At 49.7% G+C, this 22,423-nt stretch overlaps 1 protein-coding gene across 1 annotated transcript; it reads right to left on the bottom strand.

Moving 5' to 3' along the window:
* Positions 1-2,566: 2,566 nt before the first annotated feature.
* On the bottom strand, positions 2,567-11,464 carry LOC124020460 (serine/threonine-protein kinase SMG1-like; the record flags this gene model as incomplete). Its single annotated transcript, XM_046335694.1, has 5 exons — positions 11,258-11,464; positions 9,628-9,815; positions 6,892-7,047; positions 5,558-5,694; positions 2,567-2,625 (listed from the first exon to the last, which is right to left on the bottom strand). Coding segments are annotated over exons 1-5 (617 nt in total), but the record flags the coding sequence as incomplete, so codon positions are not given.
* Positions 11,465-22,423: the final 10,959 nt, after the last annotated feature.

Here is a 22,423-nt window from a genome sequence, read left to right as displayed (position 1 = left end):
TCCTGTGCTGTGACACCAAGCCCCTCCTCCTCCTGTGCTGTGACACCAAGCACAAGTTATTTAATACCACTAGCAGCATCTTAACCAGTCTGTTATACTAGCCGTCTAGTCTGTTATACTAGCCGTCGAGTCTGTTATACTAGCCGTCGAGTCTGTTATACTAGCCGTCGAGTCTGTTATACTAGCCGTCGAGTCTGTTATACTAGCCGTCGAGTCTGTTATACTAGCCGTCGAGTCTGTTATACTAGCCGTCGAGTCTGTTATACTAGCCGTCGAGTCTGTTATACTAGCCGTCGAGTCTGTTATACTAGCCGTCTAGTCTGTTATACTAGCCGTCTAGTCTGTTATACTAGCCGTCTAGTCTGTTATACTAGCCGTCTAGTCTGTTATACTAGCCGTCTAGTCTGTTATACTAGCCGTCTAGTCTGTTATACTAGCCGTCTAGTCTGTTATACCAGCCGTCTAGTCTGTTATACCAGCCGTCTGGTCTGTTATACCAGCCGTCTGGTCTGTTATACCAGCCGTCTGGTCTGTTATACCAGCCGTCTGGTCTGTTATACCAGCCGTCTGGTCTGTTATACTAGCCGTCTGGTCTGTTATACTAGCCGTCTGGTCTGTTATACTAGCCGTCTGGTCTGTTATACTAGCCGTCTGGTCTGTTATACTAGCCGTCTGGTCTGTTATACTAGCCGTCTGGTCTGTTATACTAGCCGTCTAGTCTGTTATACTAGCTGTCTTGTCTGTGTTTTATAAAGGTGCAATGAGCATAAAACACAGTTTATAGAAGGAATTGGCATCTCATTCTGAGAGATAAACATCTTATCCAGGTAGGCCCCTTGACTTCAACATCAAAAGGAAGTGACCAGACAGTTGGAGACAGACAGGAAGTGACCAGACAGTTGGAGACAGACAGGAAGTGACCAGACAGTTGGAGACAGACAGGAAGTGACCAGACAGTTGGAGACAGACAGGAAGTGACCAGACAGTTGGAGACAGACAGGAAGTGACCAGACAGTTGGAGACACACAGGAAGTGACCAGACAGTTGGAGACACACAGGAAGTGACCAGACAGTTGGAGACACACAGGAAGTGACCAGACAGTTGGAGACACACAGGAAGTGACCAGACAGTTGGAGACACACAGGAAGTGACCAGACAGTTGGAGACACACAGGAAGTGACCAGACAGTTGGAGACACACAGGAAGTGACCAGACAGTTGGAGACACACAGGAAGTGACCAGACAGTTGGAGACACACAGGAAGTGACCAGACAGTTGGAGACACACAGGAAGTGACCAGACAGTTGGAGACACACAGGAAGTGACCAGACAGTTGGAGACACACAGGAAGTGACCAGACAGTTGGAGACACACAGGAAGTGACCAGACAGTTGGAGACACACAGGAAGTGACCAGACAGTTGGAGACACACAGGAAGTGACCAGACAGTTGGAGACACACAGGAAGTGACCAGACAGTTGGAGACACACAGGAAGTGACCAGACAGTTGGAGACACACAGGAAGTGACCAGACAGTTGGAGACACACAGGAAGTGACCAGACAGTTGGAGACACACAGGAAGTGACCAGACAGTTGGAGACACACAGGAAGTGACCAGACAGTTGGAGACACACAGGAAGTGACCAGACAGTTGGAGACACACAGGAAGTGACCAGACAGTTGGAGACACACAGGAAGTGACCAGACAGGAAGTGACCAGACAGTTGGAGACACACAGGAAGTGACCAGACAGTTGGAGACACACAGGAAGTGACCAGACAGTTGGAGACACACAGGAAGTGACCAGACAGGAAGTGACCAGACAGTTGGAGACAGACAGTTGGAGACACACAGGAAGTGACCAGACAGTTGGAGACAGACAGGAAGTGACCAGACAGTTGGAGACAGACAGGAGGGTGTATTCATAACAGTTCAACTGTTCTAGCTTGTTATTAACAAGCAAATAGCTCCAGGTTGACTAGACCTATTACGATATGCTGGCTACCCACCAGCACGTGGGCTTATGCTGCAGAGATCGTTGATGAGATCTGTGGTAATGGTCTGTAACGTCTGCTACCAGAAGTCACTCATTATTAGTGGATGTGCATTATGCACGCTTCTGCTTAGAACTATTTACAAAAAAAAAGGCATTTTTCATCAACTTTAGAAGTCTTATTGCAGTCAGAATCGAACCAGGGACTGTAGTGACTCCTCTACCACAGAGACATGAAGACCAGAGACATAAAGACCAGAGACATAAAGACCAGAGACATAAAGACCAGAGACATAAAGACCAGAGACATAAAGACCAGAGACATAAAGACCAGAGACATAAAGACCAGAGACATAAAGACCAGAGACATAAAGACCAGAGACATAAAGACCAGAGACATAAAGACCAGAGACATAAAGACCAGAGACATAAAGACCAGAGACATAAAGACCAGAGACATAAAGACCAGAGACATAAAGACCAGAGACATAAAGACCAGAGACATAAAGACCAGAGACAAAGACCATTTCAGATGGAGACTCTTTGGCTCTGATGGGGAACTTCCTCTTACCTTTCATTCAAAATATCATTCAGGGTACCGAGGATCGTATCCAACTGTTTCACCAGGGCCTGGTGGGAGAGAGGGGGGCGAGAGAGGGGGGCGAGAGAGAAGGGCGAGGGCGAGAGAGAGGAACACAATCAGTGTCAAACAGGGAGAGAACACAGTTCAATCAGTGTCAAACAGGGAGAGAACAGAGTTCTACCACTACCCCGAGTCTAAACACAGCCAAGAGTAGTGCACTACCCGGGGGCCTACAGTAGTGCACTACCCGGGGGCCTACAGTAGTGCACTACCCGGGGGCCTACAGTAGTGCACTACCCGGGGGCCTACAGTAGTGCACTACCCGGGGGCCTACAGTAGTGCACTACCCGGGGGCCTACAGTGAGTGATAAACTACCCAGGTAGATGGATATGATTGATGACCTCACCACTGATGTCAGAGTGATAAACTACCCAGGTAGATGGATATGATTGATGACCTCACCACTGATGTCAGAGTGATAAACTACCCAGATAGATGGATATGATTGATGACCTCACCACTGATGTCAGAGTGATAAACTACCCAGATAGATGGATATGATTGATGACCTCACCACTGATGTCAGAGTGATAAACTACCCAGGTAGATGGATATGATTGATGACCTCACCACTGATGTCAGAGTGATAAACTACCCAGGTAGATGGATATGATTGATGACCTCACCACTGATGTCATCAGAGTGAGTGATAAACTACCCAGGTAGATGGATATGATTGATGACCTCTCCACTGATGTCATCAGAGTGAGTGATAAACTACCCAGGTAGATGGATATGATTGATGACCTCACCACTGATGTCATCAGAGTGAGTGATAAACTACCCAGGTAGATGGATATGATTGATGACCTCACCACTGATGTCATCAGAGTGAGTGATAAACTACCCAGGTAGATGGATATGATTGATGACCTCACCACTGATGTCATCAGAGTGAGTGATAAACTACCCAGGTAGATGGATATGATTGATGACCTCACCACTGATGTCAGAGTGATAAACTACCCAGGTAGATGGATATGATTGATGACCTCACCACTGATGTCAGAGTGATAAACTACCCAGGTAGATGGATATGATTGATGACCTCACCACTGATGTCAGAGTGATAAACTACCCAGATAGATGGATAGATAGTTGGAGTTGGAAGTTCACATACACATTAGCCAAATACATAAACTCAATATTTCACAATTCCTGACATTTATTCCTTGTAAAAATTCCCTGTCTTAGGTCAGGTAGGATCACCACTTCATTTTAAGAATGTGAAGTCAGAATAATAGTAGAAAGAATGATTTATTTCAGATTTTATTTCATTCATCACATTCCCAGTGGGTCAAAAGTTTACATACACTCAATTAGCATTTGGTAGCTGTGCCTTTAAATTGTTTAACTTGGGTAAAACGTGTCGGGTAGCCTTCCACAAGCTTCCCACAATAAGTTGGGTGAATTTTGGCCCATTCCTCCTGACAGAACTGGTGTAACCGAGTCAGGTTTGTAGGCCTCCTTGCTCTCACACACCTTTTCAGTTCTGCCCACAAATGTTCTATAGGATTGAGGTCAGGGCTTTGTGATGGTCACTCCAATACCTTGACTTCGTTGTCATTAAGCCGTTTTGCCACAACTTTGGAAGTATGCTTGGGGTCATTGTCCATTTGGGACCAAGCTTCAACTTCCTGACTGATGTCTTGAGATGTTGCTTCAATATATCCACATCATTTCCCCCCATGATGCCATCCATTTTGTTTCTGAGGTCTTGGCTGATTTAGTTTGATTTTCCCATGATGTCAAGCAAAGAGGCACTGAGTTTGAAGGTAGGCCTTGAAATACATCCACAGGTACACCTCCAGTTGACTCAAATAATGTCAATTAGCCTATCAGAAGCTTCTAAAGCCATGACATAATTTTCTGGAATTTTCCAAGCTGTTTAAAGGCACAGTCAACTTAGTGGATGTAAACTTCTGACCCACTGGAATTGTGATACAGTGAATTATAAGTGAAATAATCTGTCTGTCAACAATTGTTGGAGAAATTACTTGTGTCATGCACAAAGTAGATGTCTTAACCGACCTGCCAAAACTATTGTTTAAGACGTGGAGTAGTTGAAAAACAAGTTTTAATGGACTCCAACCTCAGTGTATGTAAACTAGTTTTAATGGACTCCAACCTCAGTGTATGTAAACTAGTTTTAATGGACTCCAACCTCAGTGTATGTAAACTAGTTTTAATGGACTCCAACCTCAGTGTATGTAAACTAGTTTTAATGACTCCAACCTCAGTGTATGTAAACTAGTTTTAATGACTCCAACCTCAGTGTATGTAAACTAGTTTTAATGACTCCAACCTCAGTGTATGTAAACTAGTTTTAATGACTCCAACCTCAGTGTATGTAAACTAGTTTTAATGACTCCAACCTCAGTGTATGTAAACTAGTTTTAATGACTCCAACCTCAGTGTATGTAAACTAGTTTTAATGACTCCAACCTCAGTGTATGTAAACTAGTTTTAATGACTCCAACCTCAGTGTATGTAAACTAGTTTTAATGACTCCAACCTCAGTGTATGTAAACTAGTTTTAATGACTCCAACCTCAGTGTATGTAAACTAGTTTTAATGACTCCAACCTCAGTGTATGTAAACTAGTTTTAATGACTCCAACCTCAGTGTATGTAAACTAGTTTTAATGACTCCAACCTAAGTGTATGTAAACTAGTTTTAATGACTCCAACCTAAGTGTATGTAAACTAGTTTTAATGACTCCAACCTAAGTGTATGTAAACTAGTTTTAATGACTCCAACCTAAGTGTATGTAAACTAGTTTTAATGACTCCAACCTAAGTGTATGTAAACTAGTTCTAATGACTCCAACCTAAGTGTATGTAAACTAGTTCTAATGACTCCAACCTAAGTGTATGTCAACTTCCCACTTCAACTGTAGATATGATCGATGACCTCACCACTTTGTTGTCAGAGTGAGTGATGAACTCCCGGAGCTGTCTGACAGTGGCCAGCCGGCGGTCCCTGTCCTCCTCGCGGGACACACGGCGCAGGAGGTTGGACAGGCGAGACTCATCAGAGTGAGACATCCCTCTGTCTGTAAGGGGGGGGACAGAGAGAGGGATGGAAAAACAGGAAAAGAGGGAGAGAGGGCGGGATGTAAAGAGAGATGGAGAAAGATTGAAAGAGGGGAATGGAGAGATGAAATGGTGATCAGAAATAGAATTCAGTAATTTTGCCATTTTATCTAAGAGAACCAAGTAGTGATTTCCAAACCCATCCTCAGAACCCCCAGGCGCTCCAGGGATTTGATCTATTCCACAGAACCTGATTCAACTGGTCAACTAATCATCAAGACCTTGACTAGGTGAATCGGGTGTATTAAGACAGGGGAGAGGTCTGACGGCGGCCCCCCGGGGGGAGAGGACTGACGGCGGCCCCCCGGGGGGAGAGGACTGACGGCGGCCCCCCGGGGGGAGAGGTCTGACGGCGGCCCCCCGGGGAGAGAGGTCTGACGACGGCCCCCCGGGGAGAGAGGTCTGACGACGGCCCCCCGGGGAGAGAGGTCTGACGACGGCCCCCCGGGGAGAGAGGTCTGACGACGGCCCCCCGGGGAGAGAGGTCTGACGACGGCCCCCGGGGGAGAGAGGTCTGACGACGGCCCCCGGGGGGAGAGGTCTGACGACGGCCCCCGGGGGGAGAGGTCTGACGACGGCCCCCGGGGGGGGGAGAGGTCTGACGGCGGCCCCCGGGGAGAGAGGTCTGACGACAGCCCCCGGGGGAGAGAGGTCTGACGACAGCCCCCCGGGGAGAGAGGTCTGACGACAGCCCCCCGGGGAGAGAGGTCTGACGACAGCCCCCCGGGGAGAGAGGTCTGACGACAGCCCCCCGGGGAGAGAGGTCTGACGACAGCCCCCGGGGAGAGAGGTCTGACGACAGCCCCCGGGGAGAGAGGTCTGACGACAGCCCCCGGGGAGAGAGGTCTGACGACAGCCCCCCGGGGAGAGAGGTCTGACGACAGCCCCCCGGGGAGAGAGGTCTGACGACAGCCCCCCGGGGAGAGAGGTCTGACGACAGCCCCCCGGGGAGAGAGGTCTGACGGCAGCCCCCCGGGGAGAGAGGTCTGACGACAGCCCCCCGGGGAGAGAGGTCTGGCGGCAGCCCCCGGGGAGAGAGGTCTGGCGGCAGCCCCCGGGGAGAGAGGTCTGGCGGCAGCCCCCGGGGAGAGAGGTCTGGCGGCAGCCCCCGGGGAGAGAGGTCTGGCGGCAGCCCCTGGTGTAGGCTAAATACTCACCGTGGGATTTCCTCATGTCCTTAGAAGCTAAAGCACGGTTTCCATGCTGCTGAAAAGTGGTCAAATCGGCGGTCGCATCGTTGATCCTCAACTCTTGCCCCAACGACTTCCAACCAAAAGTATCATCACTGAACCCTCCTGCAGCTTCATATCCTCCTGGAGGGGGTGGAGAGAGAGAGAGGGGGAGAGGAGGAGGAGAGGGTGGAGACAGAGAGACACAGAGACAGAGACACAGAGACACAGAGACACAGAGACACAGAGACACAGAGACACAGAGACACAGAGACACAGAGACACAGAGACACAGAGACACAGAGACACAGAGACACAGAGAGACAGAGACACAGAGAGACAGAGGAGGAGAGGAGCAGTTTAGCACAGATTCATACAGCTATGTGACTAAACTACACTTCCCCCCCCCTTAGCTAACACACAGGTGTCAGGAGCGCAGCAGATGGCTAATTAGCACAGGTGGTCTTCCGCCAGTTTTCCTTTGACAAGCGTTGTAATATGGAGATATGGCCATGAGGGAACACTAACCCCAAGTAGCAGTAGCAGTATAGAGAGAATAGGGTGCCATTATTGGGTCTTGGTCTAAAGTAGTGCACTACATAGGGAATAGGGTGCCATTATTGGGTCCTGGTCTAAAGTAGTGCACTACATAGGGAACCATTTGAGACAGACTTCTCTACCACGAGGGCAGATATCTGTGGGGGAACCTGGGGATTCACGGTGCTTTCCCTCTTCCAGATGCCCGGGACAGATACGACACCACAGAGACCAGAAGTCCCTTTCTCTTTCACTTCCACAGAAACATTAAGCAGACGTGAGTCTGAGGACCCGGGAAGGAAAGAGGGAGAGAAGCTGGATGACTCCTAAAGACACCACTACCAGTTGATAAGGCATTTAACACAGAACACACAGGGGTTGTCCACAGTTCAATTTATTTTTTATTTTACCTTTATTTAACTAGGCAAGTCAGTTTTTAAGAACAAATTCTTATTTTCAATGACGGCCTAGGAACAGTGGGTTAACTGCCTGTTCAGGGGTAGAATGACAGATTTGTACCTTGTCAGCTTGGGGGTTTGAACTTGCAACCTTCAGGTTACTAGTCCAAAGCTCTAACCACTAGGCTACCCTGCCGCCCCGATGACTACAGGTTCACCTCTGGACAACGTGACCACAACAATAAATACACTGATACAAAGAGGGCCCTGGTCTAAAGCAGCGGCCTGTATATCAAATCACATGTGAATACAACAAGTGTTGACCTCACAGTGAAACGCTGACTGACAAGCCCTTAACCAACAGTGTAGACCTCACAGTGAAATGCTTTACTGACAAGCCCTTAACCAACAGTGTAGACCTCACAGTGAAATGCTGACTTACAAGCCCTTAACCAACAGTGTAGACCTCACAGTGAAGCCTGGTCTCATGTACTGCTAACCTGACCCCATAACAACCCAAGCCTGGTCTCAGATCTGTTTGTGCTGTCTTGCCAACTAGCTCCTATAGTCTTTGTCACTTGTTGTCCCTTGGCACGACGACACAAACAGATCCAGGACCAGGCTAATAATACACAGCACCCCTGCCTGGGTCGGCAGGCCTGAACCAGGCTACTAACGATACACAGCACCCCTGCCTGGGTCGGCAGGCCTGAACCAGGCTACTAACGATACACAGCACCCCTGCCTGGGTCGGCAGGCCTGAACCAGGCTACTAACTATACACAGCACCCCTGCCTGGGTCGGCAGGCCTGAACCAGGCTACTAACTATACACAGCACCCCTGCCTGGGTCGGCAGGCCTGTTACGAATCCCCTTTTACTCTTTAGATGGGTAGCAGGTCTGCCTACAGTGAGACTCTTTAGATGGGTAGCAGGTCTGCCTACAGTGAGACTCTTTAGATGGGTAGCAGGTCTGCCTACAGTGAGACTCTTTAGATGGGTAGCAGGTCTGCCTACAGTGAGACTCTTTAGATGGGTAGCAGGTCTGCCTACAGTGAGACTCTTTAGATGGGTAGCAGGTCTGCCTACAGTGAGACTCTTTAGATGGGTAGCAGGTCTGCCTACAGTGAGACTCTTTAGATGGGTAGCAGGTCTGCCTACAGTGAGACTCTTTAGATGGGTAGCAGGTCTGCCTACAGTGAGACTCTTTAGATGGGTAGCAGGTCTGCCTACAGTGAGACCCGCAAGGGGCGTAACAGTCGTAGCTCACTCAAATCACTACAGTATCACCAACATGTTGCAGACAGGCAGTGAAACCCAACCCAACACCACACCCAACCCCACACCCCAACCCACACCAACATGCTGCAGACAGGCAGTAGCACCCAACCCCAGCCCACACCCAACCCCAGCCCACACCCAACCCCAGCCCACACCCAACCCCAGCCCACACCCAACCCCAGCCCACACCCAACCCCAGCCCACACCCAACCCCAGCCCCTACCCAACCCCAGCCCATACCCAACCCCAGCCCACACCACCACAACATGCTACAGACAGGCAGTAGCACCCAGCCCACACCCAACCCCAGCCCACACCACCACAACATGCTGCAGACAGGCAGTAGCACCCATCCCCAGCCCACACCACACCCCAACATGCTGCAGACAGGCAGCCCACACCCATCCCCAGCCCACACCCATCCCCAGCCCACACCCATCCCCAGCCCACACCCATCCCCAGCCCACACCCACCCCAACATGTTGCAGACAGTAGACAGTAAAACCCACCCCCTTCGTCCAGTGTGTCTGCGGTGTCTGGGAAGGCATCATTCTGTAGGAGAGGTGGGGAGACAGGCCGGTCCGAGGTTGCTACTCCCACTGCTGTTGGGTCGTATACAGCTGCTGCAGCTGGACCCAGGTCTCTGGTGGCGATGCACTTCACACCGTCCTGGCTAGCTGCTGACACGCTGTCGCCTCTGAAGCCGGCGGACAGAGGAGCAGACAAACGGGGGGGACAAACACAGTCAGTGAAATCCCCCAGGGAGGACAGTCAGGGCAACTTGTACTTGATCGATGCTAAATGACTGTGGTTCATCATTTTTTACACTTTGATTCAACTAGGCAAATCAGTTTAGAACATATTCTTATTTACAATGACGGCCTACCGGGGAACAGTGGGTTAACTGCCTTGTTCAAGGGCAGAAGGCCAGGTCTTTACATTGTCAGCTTGGGGATTCGATCCAACAACCTTTCCACCCAATCATAACTCATATGGATACACTTCCTACAGTTTGACAATCTCACCCCAATCTGGTTTACAAGTCTAGGATTTAACAACTGGATACATGGATTGAGAAATGATTCTAGCTCATTTACAGCTCTGTAGAATAGTTTCTATAAGACACTTGTCTGAACAGAACCGTCTGATGGAGGGAGGTGGAGGTCTCAACTGAAGGAATGTTTTAGCACCACCGCCCACTCTTTGATCAGGAACTGATTAACTTGCATAACGCACTTTATTGATGTCCCTGTGCAACTCAACCCGCTGACAGCATTGCTACATCGCTTTCGTTTACTGGTAAGCGCGCAAAACTAGTACAACTAGCAGGTTAGCAATCAATTAGCAAGCGTTAAAAACCCCAGTAGCTAGTTAGTTAGCGCCCTTCTGCCTCGTTACTGTTTGAGCAATAACTCAAGCCGAGGTTATCTGGCTAATCATTGTTGACCAGGTAAAGTTACACAAAACAGCAGGAAAGACGACCGTCGCCCACCATTCTGTATAGCCAACTAGAAAGACAATGTGTCCACACTTTTACGTTGCCATTTGATGTCAAAAATCAGTTTACTGTTCCGGAGTTATCAAAGCACAACCAACCAACGGACTGGTAATTGTAGCTAATCTATCTAACCAGCACCGGAGACAAAAGGTGAAGAAAGCTATAACCTGGCTGACGAACACTGGCCACAGTTAGCCGCTAGTTAGCTCGTTGGCTAACATCATTAGGCTGCCACGATGTGCGCTTTGAGTTAATTAACTAACTGGCTACCAAGTGAACGTTAACATGTCATCTCAGTGACAATGAATATGGGCTAATACTAGTTATAACAACTAGCCATACCTAGCTAACACCACTTCCACAGGTTAGCCAGCCGGCCATGTATACCGAAACACGAGGAAAGCAATGCGGCAGGTTGTTTTGAGTCGGAATAAAAGTGTCGGTTTGCCTTGAATAGCTAGTTTGGATAACGTTATCAAGCTTTTGAGCGTTAGCTTACTTGTTTGCTGGCTAGCTCCTGTTAATCGAGCCATTTCCCTACGGTGTGGGAACCAAAGTGTCCGACTAGCTAAATAAGGTTAAAGGCCCCGCGGATCCCCGTTCTCTCGTAGACCGTCTCCCCCCCGTGGCGCGATACCAACCTGGGCTGCCAATCGTTCCAGTTTCGCTGCAGTTTGTGGGCGCTGCTAAGCCGAAACCCAAGGGCTTTACGGCTCATTACCTTTGCGAGAACAGCATGACCTGCTCTCAACGGGATTAAATTCCGTGAACAAGCGTATTTGCTCGCTATCTGTTTATTTTATGTTCATTAATGGACCCTCTACTGCTATCGGTGTGCGTTATGTTTTGTGTCGGGTCCGGCCTCCTTTATTTTTATTTTTTCTCCCACTCCTTCTTCTATTCTTGATGAAAGAGCCACTGGCCCCTTCTCTTTATAACAGCGCCATCTGCCGGACTTTATAACGACCATAGCAAGGAGCTGTGACTGCAACAGAATAGGTTTGATCAAATAACCCAGAGATTTTACCGAGCTAACTTCACCGACCCTCAACAACAAACAACAACAACAAAAAACATACAAAATATATACACCGATGTTCATGTTCTCTCTTCTTCCTCTCAATCTCCTCTGCAGCTAGTTGTTTGTTTTTCGCACATCACTTGGAATATGCGTTGCTAAGCGACAGCATCAGGAGCAGGGGTGAGGAGAGAGAGCATGTAATGCAGCAACAGAGGATGCAAGGTAAAGATGAGCAGGATTCAAAGTATTATGGTGTGTGTAGTAGTGCAAACTTCAATGAGGTTTTTTCTCTGTTTATATAGCACAAATAAAAACACACGCACACGCACACGCACACACACACACACACACACACACACACACACACACACACACACACACACACACACACACACACACACACACACACACACACACACACAGCTATGTCTTACTATATACCAACAATTGATTCCCATTCACACACACATACACATGTGTACACCTACTTTTTTCCTGATATATGAAACTGTAAGCTAAACTGTAGTTTAGAGCGTGTAGTCTTAGAGTGATTATCTTAATTTACCGAGGTTAGCTAGCCAGCTATTTGTCGTCCTTAACGTAGGAGACTCTGCTAGCTAGCCAACAGCTAGCCAACGTCTACTGAATAGAACTTCCGCACTCAACAACCGGGTCGCATTCCGCTTCGCTCCACAGGTAGTATCACATTTTTCATTTCATTTCTTTACAGCACAACGGTTTGATTTGTTTGATCGTAGCTAGCTACATAGCTAGCTACATAGCCGTCTGTGTATCAAAGATAATTGTGTAGTCTAGAGCGATTTTCTAGGTTAGCTAGCCAGCTATTGTCGTTCTTTTAACGCAACGTAACGTAATCAACACTGCTAGCTAGCCAGCTAGCCCCCGAATAGCAGCACTGTAGAAACTATTACACTTAACGAAACGACTTGATTAGTGTAGTGTCAACAACGCAGCCACTGCCAGCTAGCCTACAAAGTCAACAACGCAGCCACTGCCAGCTAGCCTACTTCAGCAGTACTGTATCATTTGAATCATTTTAGTCAATAAGATTCTTGCTACGTAAGCTTAACTTTCTGAACATTCGAGACGTGTAGTCCACTTGTCATTCCAATCTCCTTGCATTAGCGTAGCCTCTTCTGTAGCCTGTCAACTATGTGTCTGTCTATCCCTGTTCTCTCCTCTCTGCACAGACCATACAAACGCTCCACACCGCGTGGCCGCTGCCACCCTAATCTGGTGGTCCCAGCGCGCACACCCACGTGGAGTTCCAGGTCTCCGGTAGCCTCTGGAACTGCCGATCTGCGGCCAACAAGGCAGAGTTCATCTCAGCCTATGCCTCCCTCCAGTCCCTCGACTTCTTGGCACTGACAGAAACATGGATCACCACAGATAACACTGCTACTCCTACTGCTCTCTCTTCGTCCGCCCACGTGTTCTCGCACACCCCGAGAGCTTCTGGTCAGCGGGGTGGTGGCATCGGGATCCTTATCTCTCCCAAGTGGTCATTCTCTCTTTCTCCCCTTACCCATCTGTCTATCGCCTCCTTTGAATTTCATGCTGTCACAGTTACCAGCCCTTTCAAGCTTAACATCCTTATCATTTATCGCCCTCCAGGTCCCCTCGGAGAGTTCATCAATGAGCTTGATGCATTGATAAGCTCCTTTCCTGAGGACGGCTCACCTCTCACAGTTCTGGGCGACTTTAACCTCCCCACATCTACCTTTGACTCATTCCTCTCTGCCTCCTTCTTTCCACTCCTCTCCTCTTTTGACCTCACCCTCTCACCTTCCCCCTACTCACAAGGCAGGCAATACGCTCGACCTCATCTTTACTAGATGCTGTTCTTCCACTAACCTCATTGCAACTCCCCTCCAAGTCTCCGACCACTACCTTGTATCCTTTTCCCTCTCGCTCTCATCCAACACTTCCCACACTGCCCCTACTCGGATGGTATCGCGCCGTCCCAACCTTCGCTCTCTCTCCCCCGCTACTCTCTCCTCTTCCATCCTATCATCTCTTCCCTCTGCTCAAACCTTCTCCAACCTATCTCCTGATTCTGCCTCCTCAACGCTCCTCTCCTCCCTTTCTGCATCCTTTGACTCTCTATGTCCCCTATCTTCCAGGCCGGCTCGGTCCTCCCCTCCCGCTCCGTGGCTTGACGACTCATTGCGAGCTCACAGAACAGGGCTCCGGGCAGCCGAGCGGAAATGGAGGAAAACCGCCTCCCTGCGGACCTGGCATCCTTTCGCTCCCTCCTCTCTACATTTTCCTCCTCTGTCTCTGCTGCTAAAACCACTTTCTACCACTCTAAATTTCAAGCATCTGCCTCTAACCCTAGGAAGCTCTTTGCCACCTTCTCCTCTCTCCTGAATCCTCCTCCCCCTACCCCCCCCTCCTCCCTCTCTGCAGATGACTTCGTCAACCATTTTGAAAAGAAGGTCGACGACATCCGATCCTCGTTTGCTAAGTCAAACGACACTGCTGGTTCTGCTCACACTGCCCTACCCTGTGCTCTGACCTCTTTCTCCCCTCTCTCTCCAGATGAAATCTCGCGTCTTGTGACGGCCGGCCGCCCAACAACCTGCCCGCTCGACCCTATCCCCTCCTCTCTTCTCCAGACCATTTCCGGAGACCTTCTCCCTTACCTCACCTCGCTCATCAACTTATCCCTGACCGCTGGCTACGTCCCTTCCGTCTTCAAGAGAGCGAGAGTTGCACCCCTTCTGAAAAAACCTACACTCGATCCCTCCGATGTTAACAACTACAGACCAGTATCCCTTCTTTCTTTTCTCTCCAAAACTCTTGAACGTGCCGTCCTTGGTCAGCTCTCCCGCTATCTCTCTCAGAATGACCTTCTTGATCCAAATCAGTCAGGTTTCAAGACTAGTCATTCAACTGAGACTGCTCTTCTCTGTATCACGGAGGCGCTCCGCACCGCTAAAGCTAACTCTCTCTCCTCTGCTCTCATCCTTCTAGACCTATCGGCTGCCTTCGATACTGTGAACCATCAGATCCTCCTCTCCACCCTCTCCGAGTTGGGCATCTCTGGCGCGGCCCACGCTTGGATTGCGTCCTACCTGACAGGTCGCTCCTACCAGGTGGCGTGGCGAGAATCTGTCTCCTCACCACGCGCTCTCACCACTGGTGTCCCCCAGGGCTCTGTTCTAGGCCCTCTCCTATTCTCGCTATACACCAAGTCACTTGGCTCTGTCATAACCTCACATGGTCTCTCCTATCATTGCTATGCAGACGACACACAATTAATCTTCTCCTTTCCCCCTTCTGATGACCAGGTGGCGATCGCATCTCTGCATGTCTAGCAGACATATCAGTGTGGATGACGGATCACCATCTCAAGCTGAACTTCGGCAAGACGGAGCTGCTCTTCCTCCCGGGAAGGACTGCCCGTTCCATGATCTCGCCATCACGGTTGACAACTCCATTGTGTCCTCCTCCCAGAGTGCTAAGAACCTTGGCGTGATCCTGGACAACACCCTGTCGTTCTCAACTAACATCAAGGCGGTGGCCCGTTCCTGTAGGTTCATGCTCTACAACATCCGCAGAGTACGACCTTGCCTCACACAGGAAGCGGCGCAGGTCCTAATCCAGGCACTTGTCATCTCCCGTCTGGATTACTGCAACTCGCTGTTGGCTGGGCTCCCTGCCTGTGCCATTAAACCCCTACAACTCATCCAGAACGCCGCAGCCCGTCTAGTGTTCAACCTTCCCAAGTTCTCTCACGTCACCCCGCTCCTCCGCTCTCTCCACTGGCTTCCAGTTGAAGCTCGCATCCGCTACAAGACCATGGTGCTTGCCTACGGAGCTGTGAGGGAACGGCACCTCAGTACCTCCAGGCTCTGATCAGGCCCTACACCCAAATAAGGGCACTGCGTTCATCCACCTCTGGCCTGCTCGTCTCCCTACCACTGAGGAAGTACAGTTCCCGCTCAGCCCAGTCAAAACTGTTCGCTGCTCTGGCTCCCCAATGGTGGAACAAACTTCCTCACGACGCCAGGACAGCGGAGTCAATCACCACCTTCCGGAGACACCTGAAACCCCACCTCTTTAAGGAATACTTAGGATAGGATAAAGTAATCCTTCTCACCCCCCTCCCCCCTTAAAATATTTAGATGCACTATTGTAAAGTGGCTGTTCCACTGGATGTCATAAGGTGAATGCACCAATTTGTAAGTCGCTCTGGATAAGAGCGTCTGCTAAATGACTTAAATGTAAATGTAATGTAAATGTAAGCTGCAACAGCTGACAAATGAACAACAGGGTAGGACAAAGCCCCTCCCTCTACTTTAGAGAGGCTGTAACAGCTGACAAATGAACAACAGGGTAGGACAAAAGCCCCTCCCTCTACTTTAGAGAGGCTGTAACAGCTGACAAATGAACAACAGGGTAGGACAAAGCCCCTCCCTCTACTTTAGAGAGGCTGTAACAGCTGACAAATGAACAACAGGGTAGGACAAAGCCCCTCCCTCTACTTTAGAGAGGCTGTAACAGCTGACAAATGAACAACAGGGTAGGACAAAAGCCCCTCCTCTACTTTAGAGGCTGTAAGGCTGTAACAGTAGGACTGACAAATGAACAACATGGTAGGACAAAGCCCCTCCCTCTACTTTAGAGAGGCTGTAACAGCTGACAAATGAACAACAGGGTAGGACAAAAGCCCCTCCCTCTACTTTAGAGAGGCTGTAACAGCTGACAAATGAACAACAGGGTAGGACAAAGCCCCTCCCTCTACTTTAGAGAGGCTGTAACAGCTGACAAATGAACAACAGGGTAGGACAAAAGCCCCTCCCTCTACTTTAGAGAGGCTGTAACAGCTGACAAATGAACAACAGGGTAGGACAAAAGCCCCTCCCTCTACTTTTTAGAGAGGCTGTAACAGCTGACAAATGAACAACAGGGTAGGACAAAAGCCCCTCCCTCTACTTTAGAGAGGCTGTAACAGCTGACAAATGAACAACAGGGTAGGACAAAAGCCCCTCCCTCTACTTTAGAGAGGCTGTAACAGCTGACAAATGAACAACAGGGTAGGACAAAAGCCCCTCCCTCTACTTTAGAGAGGCTGTAACAGCTGACAAATGAACAACAGGGTAGGACAAAAGCCCCTCCATCTACTTTAGAGAGGCTGTAACAGCTGACAAATGAACAACAGGGTAGGACAAAAGCCCCTCCCTCTACTTTAGAGAGGCTGTAACAGCTGACAAATGAACAACAGGGTAGGACAAAAGCCCCTCCCTCTACTTTAGAGAGGCTGTAACAGCTGACAAATGAACAACAGGGTAGGACAAAAGCCCCTCCCTCTACTTTAGAGAGGCTGTAACAGCTGACAAATGAACAACAGGGTAGGACAAAAGCCCCTCCCTCTACTTTAGAGAGGCTGTAACAGCTGACAAATGAACAACAGGGTAGGACAAAAGCCCCTCCCTCTACTTTAGAGAGGCTGTAACAGCTGACAAATGAACAACAGGGTAGGACAAAAGCCCCTCCCTCTACTTTAGAGAGGCTGTAACAGCTGACAAATGAACAACAGGGTAGGACAAAAGCCCCTCCCTCTACTTTAGAGAGGCTGTAACAGCTGACAAATGAACAACAGGGTAGGACAAAAGCCCCTCCCTCTACTTTAGAGAGGCTGTAACAGCTGACAAATGAACAACAGGGTAGGACAAAAGCCCCTCCCTCTACTTTAGAGAGGCTGTAACAGCTGACAAATGAACAACAGGGTAGGACAAAAGCCCCTCCCTCTACTTTAGAGAGGCTGTAACAGCTGACAAATGAACAACAGGGTAGGACAAAAGCCCCTCCCTCTACTTTAGAGAGGCTGTAACAGCTGACAAATGAACAACAGGGTAGGACAAAAGCCCCTCCCTCTACTTTAGAGAGGCTGTAACAGCTGACAAATGAACAACAGGGTAGGACAAAAGCCCCTCCCTCTACTTTAGAGAGGCTGTAACAGCTGACAAATGAACAACAGGGTAGGACAAAAGCCCCTCCCTCTACTTTAGAGAGGCTACATTCTTGTCTCTTCTCTTCTGTATGTTATAACCATGTATTGCTAACACTGTGTCTTCAAATGAATGGTGTAAGTGAGTTTCAGATATACATTTATTAATGTTAACTTTTAATAGCAAGTTATCAAATTTAATGAACCTCGTTTCTTAGGCTACGTATGTTAATGTGGCCTATTTTACCTTGCGACATGGGGACGTGCATTATCATGCTGAAACAGGAGGTGATGGCGGCGGACGAATGGCACGAAAATGGACCTAGGATCTCTGTGCATTCAATTTGCCAACGATAAAATGCAATGTGTTCGTTGCCCGTAGCTTATGCCTCCCCATACCATAACCCCATACCATAACCCCACCGACACCATGGAGAACTCCGTTCACAACGTTGACATCAGCAAACCGCTCGCCCACACGACACCATACACACTGTCTGCCATCTGCCCGGTACAGCTGAACCTGGGATTCATCGGTGCAGAGCACATTTCTCCAGCGTGCCCACTGATGTCGATTACAACGGCCCAGGTGGCTGGTAAAATTGTATAATCCAGTTCATACGTTTGAATATAAAAATGGATTTTATCAAACAAAACTATGCTACATTTGATCTCTGGGACCCTCAGGATGACAAATCAGAGCAAGGTCATTGACTGCACGTACACGATTTACCTTCAGAGGTGAATGTATCGAACCAGTTGTCGTGATAAAAGTTTTATGTTTGCTTATGAACTTTCCTCAAACAATAGCATTTCATTTTTTCACTGTAATAGCTACTGTAAATTGAACAGTGCATTTAGCGCACGTTAGCGCAACCGTCCCGCGGGGGGACCCACGGATCCTGTAGAGGTTTTAACAGCCAATGACTCACAATACTCCTACTAGGGCAAACCGTCTCAGTGCTAACAGGATAACTCAGGTTGATAGGCGCATGATACTGCTGGTAATAGCATTCAGGGGAGTTATAGAAACATAAATTAGGTTACCCTTATCCCTATCAAACGCTCCCTAAAACACTTCAGCGAGCAGGCATTTCTAATCGACCTGGCCCGGGTATCCTGGAAGGATATTGACCTCATCCCGTCAGTAGAGGATGCCTGTAGCCTCCAACCTCTCTCATTCTATTGGAGAGTGGCTCCACACAGCCGTGAAGACCGCCTGGGTCCTAAATGAATAGCAGCCAGGCAGTCTTCATGGGCGTGTGGAGCAACAATCCAATAGGATGAAGGAGATTGGACTCTACAGGGAGCAGGGGGACACATTAGTTAATGAATAGATCATTAGTGCACATAGTAGCAAAATGTTTTGGCAACTGAAAGTGTTATTGCAACTGAAACAAGAGTTTCTTATTGGACAGATTCAGGTAGGTGGTCCCTCCCCTTTTCTGTCTGTTTTGGTGTCAAGCCAACAGGAGCCTGACGATGATGTGCTATCACAGTATCCCACAAGATGGCAGCACAGAGCAGAGGTGGATTTTGAACTAAGCGTATACGAATAACGAATAATGTATTCAAAGCCACATATTCAAACTTCTGCAACTCATCACATTGGAATAGAGGAAGGCTCATGTTCATCTGCAGTATCTCTCTCTCTTTCACACTCGCTCGCTCTCTCTCTTTCAATAACTCTTCTTTCTCGTCTCTCAGAATGTAACAAGAGAGGATTTGTCTTGCAGCTCTACTCACTATATAATAAGAAAATTATGAGGGGTCTGTGTGGTTGTTTTTGTTTAACTGTCCACCCCCCCCCCCCCTCTCCTCCCCCCGCTCGCTCGCTCTCTCCTCCCCCTTCCCCTCCCCCTCTCTCTCTCTCTCTCTCTCTCTCTCTCTCTCTCTCTCTCTCTCTCTCTCTCTCTCTCTCTCTCTCTCTCTCTCTCTCTCTCTCTCTCTGTCTCTCTCTCCTCTCTCTCTCTCTCTGACCCTCACTCTCCTGACCCTCTATATCTGACCACTCTCTCTCTCTCTCTCTCTCTCTCTCTCTCTCTCTCTGACCTCTCTCTCTCTGACCCTGACCACTCTGACCCTCTCTGCCTGACCCTCTCTCTCTCTCTCCCCCCCTCTCCTCTGACCACTCTCTCTGTCTCTCTCTCTCTCTGACCACTCTGTCTGACTCTGTATCCTCTCTCTCTCTCTCTCTCACTCTCTGACCCTCTCTCTCCTGACTCTCTCCACTCTGCCTGACCCTGACCTCCCTGACCACTCTGAATGACTCTCTCCCTCTCTCTTTTTTCTCACCCTCCTGGTTTTTGACCCTTGACTGTCCTGACCCTGTATCCACCCCCCTGACCACTCTGCCTGACCCTGACCACTCTGCCTGACCCTGACCACTCTGCCTGACCCTGACCACTCTGCCTGACCCTGACCACTCTGCCTGACCCTGACCACTCTGCCTGACCCTGTATCCCCCGACCACTCTGCCTGACCCTGTATCCCCCCCTGACCACTCTGCCTGACCCTGACCACTCTGCCTGACCCTGACCACTCTGCCTGACCCTGACCACTCTGCCTGACCCTGTACCCCCCCCCTGACCACTCTGCCTGACCCTGACCACTCTGCCTGACCCTGACCACTCTGCCTGACCCTGTATCCCCCCCTGACCACTCTGCCTGACCCTGACCACTCTGCCTGACCCTGACCACTCTGCCTGACCCTGACCACTCTGCCTGACCACTCTGCCTGACCACTCTGCCTGACCCTGACCACTCTGCCTGACCACTCTGCCTGACCACTCTGCCTGACCCTGACCACTCTGCCTGACCACTCTGCCTGACCACTCTGCCTGACCCTGACCACTCTGCCTGACCCTGTCCACTCTGCCTGACCCTGACCACTCTGCCTGACCACTCTGCCTGACCCTGACCACTCTGCCTGACCCTGACCACTCTGCCTGACCCTGACCACTCTGCCTGACCCTGTACCCCCTCCCCCCTGACCACTCTGCCTGTCATCCTGTACCCCCTCCCCCCCCCCCCCCTGACCCTGTATCCCCCCTCCCCCTGACCACTCTGCCTGTCATCCTGTACCCCCTCCCCCTGACCCTGTACCCCCTGACCCCCCTGACCACTCTGCCTGTCATCCTGTACCCCCCCTCCCCCTGACCCTGTACCCCTCCCCCTGACCCTGTACCCTCCCCCCCCTCCCCCTGACCACTCTGCCTGACCCTGTACCCCCCCTCCCCCTGACCCTGTACCCCCTCCCCCTGACCACTCTGCCTCTCATCCTGTACCCCCTCCCCCCCTGACCCTGTACCCCCTCCCCCCTGACCACTCTGCCTGTCATCCTGTACCTTTGATCCACTTCTGGATTACCGACCCCCTGCCTGCATCGACCTGTCGTTTGCCTGCCCCTGTTGTTACTATAAACATTGTTACATCACACAGTCTGGACCTGGGTCTTACCTTGATTCCCGATAGTTTCTAACTGGCCATGACTGAGCCAGCAGACTACCCACCAGACAACCACAGTGAGGCGATCCAATTCCTGCTGGTTGAGTATCTGCAGGTTCCCGTGGTATTGGGATTCTCTTGGCTCCAGCGACACATTCCCTCCATTGACTGGCCACACAACCTCAGAAGCCGAGACCTTCATCCCTCGCTCCAAGATCATTAGCCCCTCTACTGTTTCTCCTCTGTTGCCTTGTACCCTCTGTCATTTTCCTACCTTTTCTGTGTCTAGAGTTAAAACCATGTCTGACTGCCCCTTGTCTTCTGTTTCTAGGCTGTAATTTTGGGCAACCCTTGTCATCGATTGTCAGCGTACAAAGTGAGACGCATCCTGAGGGTTCGACCACGGGGCAGGGGTTTCCAGTACCTGGTTACCTGGGAGGGTTACGGTCCGGAGGAGAGGTGCTGGGTCCCCGCTAAAGACATCCTGGACCCGGCCCTCTTCGCCGATTTTCACCGCCGGCACCCCAGTCAACTAGGTATCCGCCCCAGGTGGAACGCCAGGTGACGGCCCTGGGGGGGGGGTTATTCTCTGGGTATTAATACCGGTGTTTTCTGTCCGTGTCAGTTTGTCTTGTTTGATCAAGTCAACCAGTGTTTTGTCTCAGCTCCTGTTTTTCCCCAGTCCCTCTTTTTCTCGTCCTCCTGGTTTTTGACCCTTGACTGTCCTGGCCCTGTACCCGCCCTGCCTGACCCTGAGCCTGCCTGCCATCCTGTACCTTGACCTCTACTCTGGATTATTGACCCCCTACCTGACCCTGAGCCTGCCTGCCGTCCTGTACCTTGACCTCTACTCTGGATTATTGACCCCCTACCTGACCCTGAGCCTGCCTGCCGTCCTGTACCTTGACCTCTACTCTGGATTACCGACCCCCTACCTGCCTTGACCTGTCGTTTGCCTGCCCCTGTTGTTACTATAAACATTGTTACTTCACACAGTCTGCACTTGGGTCTTACCTTGATTCCTGATATAAACATTAAACTCCAAAATGAATAAAGACATTTCAAATGTCATATTATGTGCACATAGTTCAAATACAAAAAGGGAATTTAAATAAACATAAATATGGGTTGTATTTACAATGGTGTTTGTTCTTCACTGGTTGCCCTTTTCTTGTGGCAACAGGTCACAAATGTTGCTGCTGTGATGTCACACTGTGGTATTTCACCCAGTAAATATGGGAGTCTATCAAAATTGGGTTTGTTTTTGAACTCTTTATGGGTTTGTGTAATCTGAGAGAAATGTGTTTCTCATATGGTCATGCAGGAGGTTAGGAAGTGCAGCTCATTTTCAACCTAATTGTG

Source organism: Oncorhynchus gorbuscha, unplaced genomic scaffold (assembly GCF_021184085.1).
Source record: "Oncorhynchus gorbuscha isolate QuinsamMale2020 ecotype Even-year unplaced genomic scaffold, OgorEven_v1.0 Un_scaffold_821, whole genome shotgun sequence".
NCBI lineage: Eukaryota > Metazoa > Chordata > Actinopteri > Salmoniformes > Salmonidae > Oncorhynchus > Oncorhynchus gorbuscha.
The sequence above is the reverse complement of the archived record's forward strand: the minus strand, read 5'-3'. Positions and strand labels throughout refer to the sequence as shown.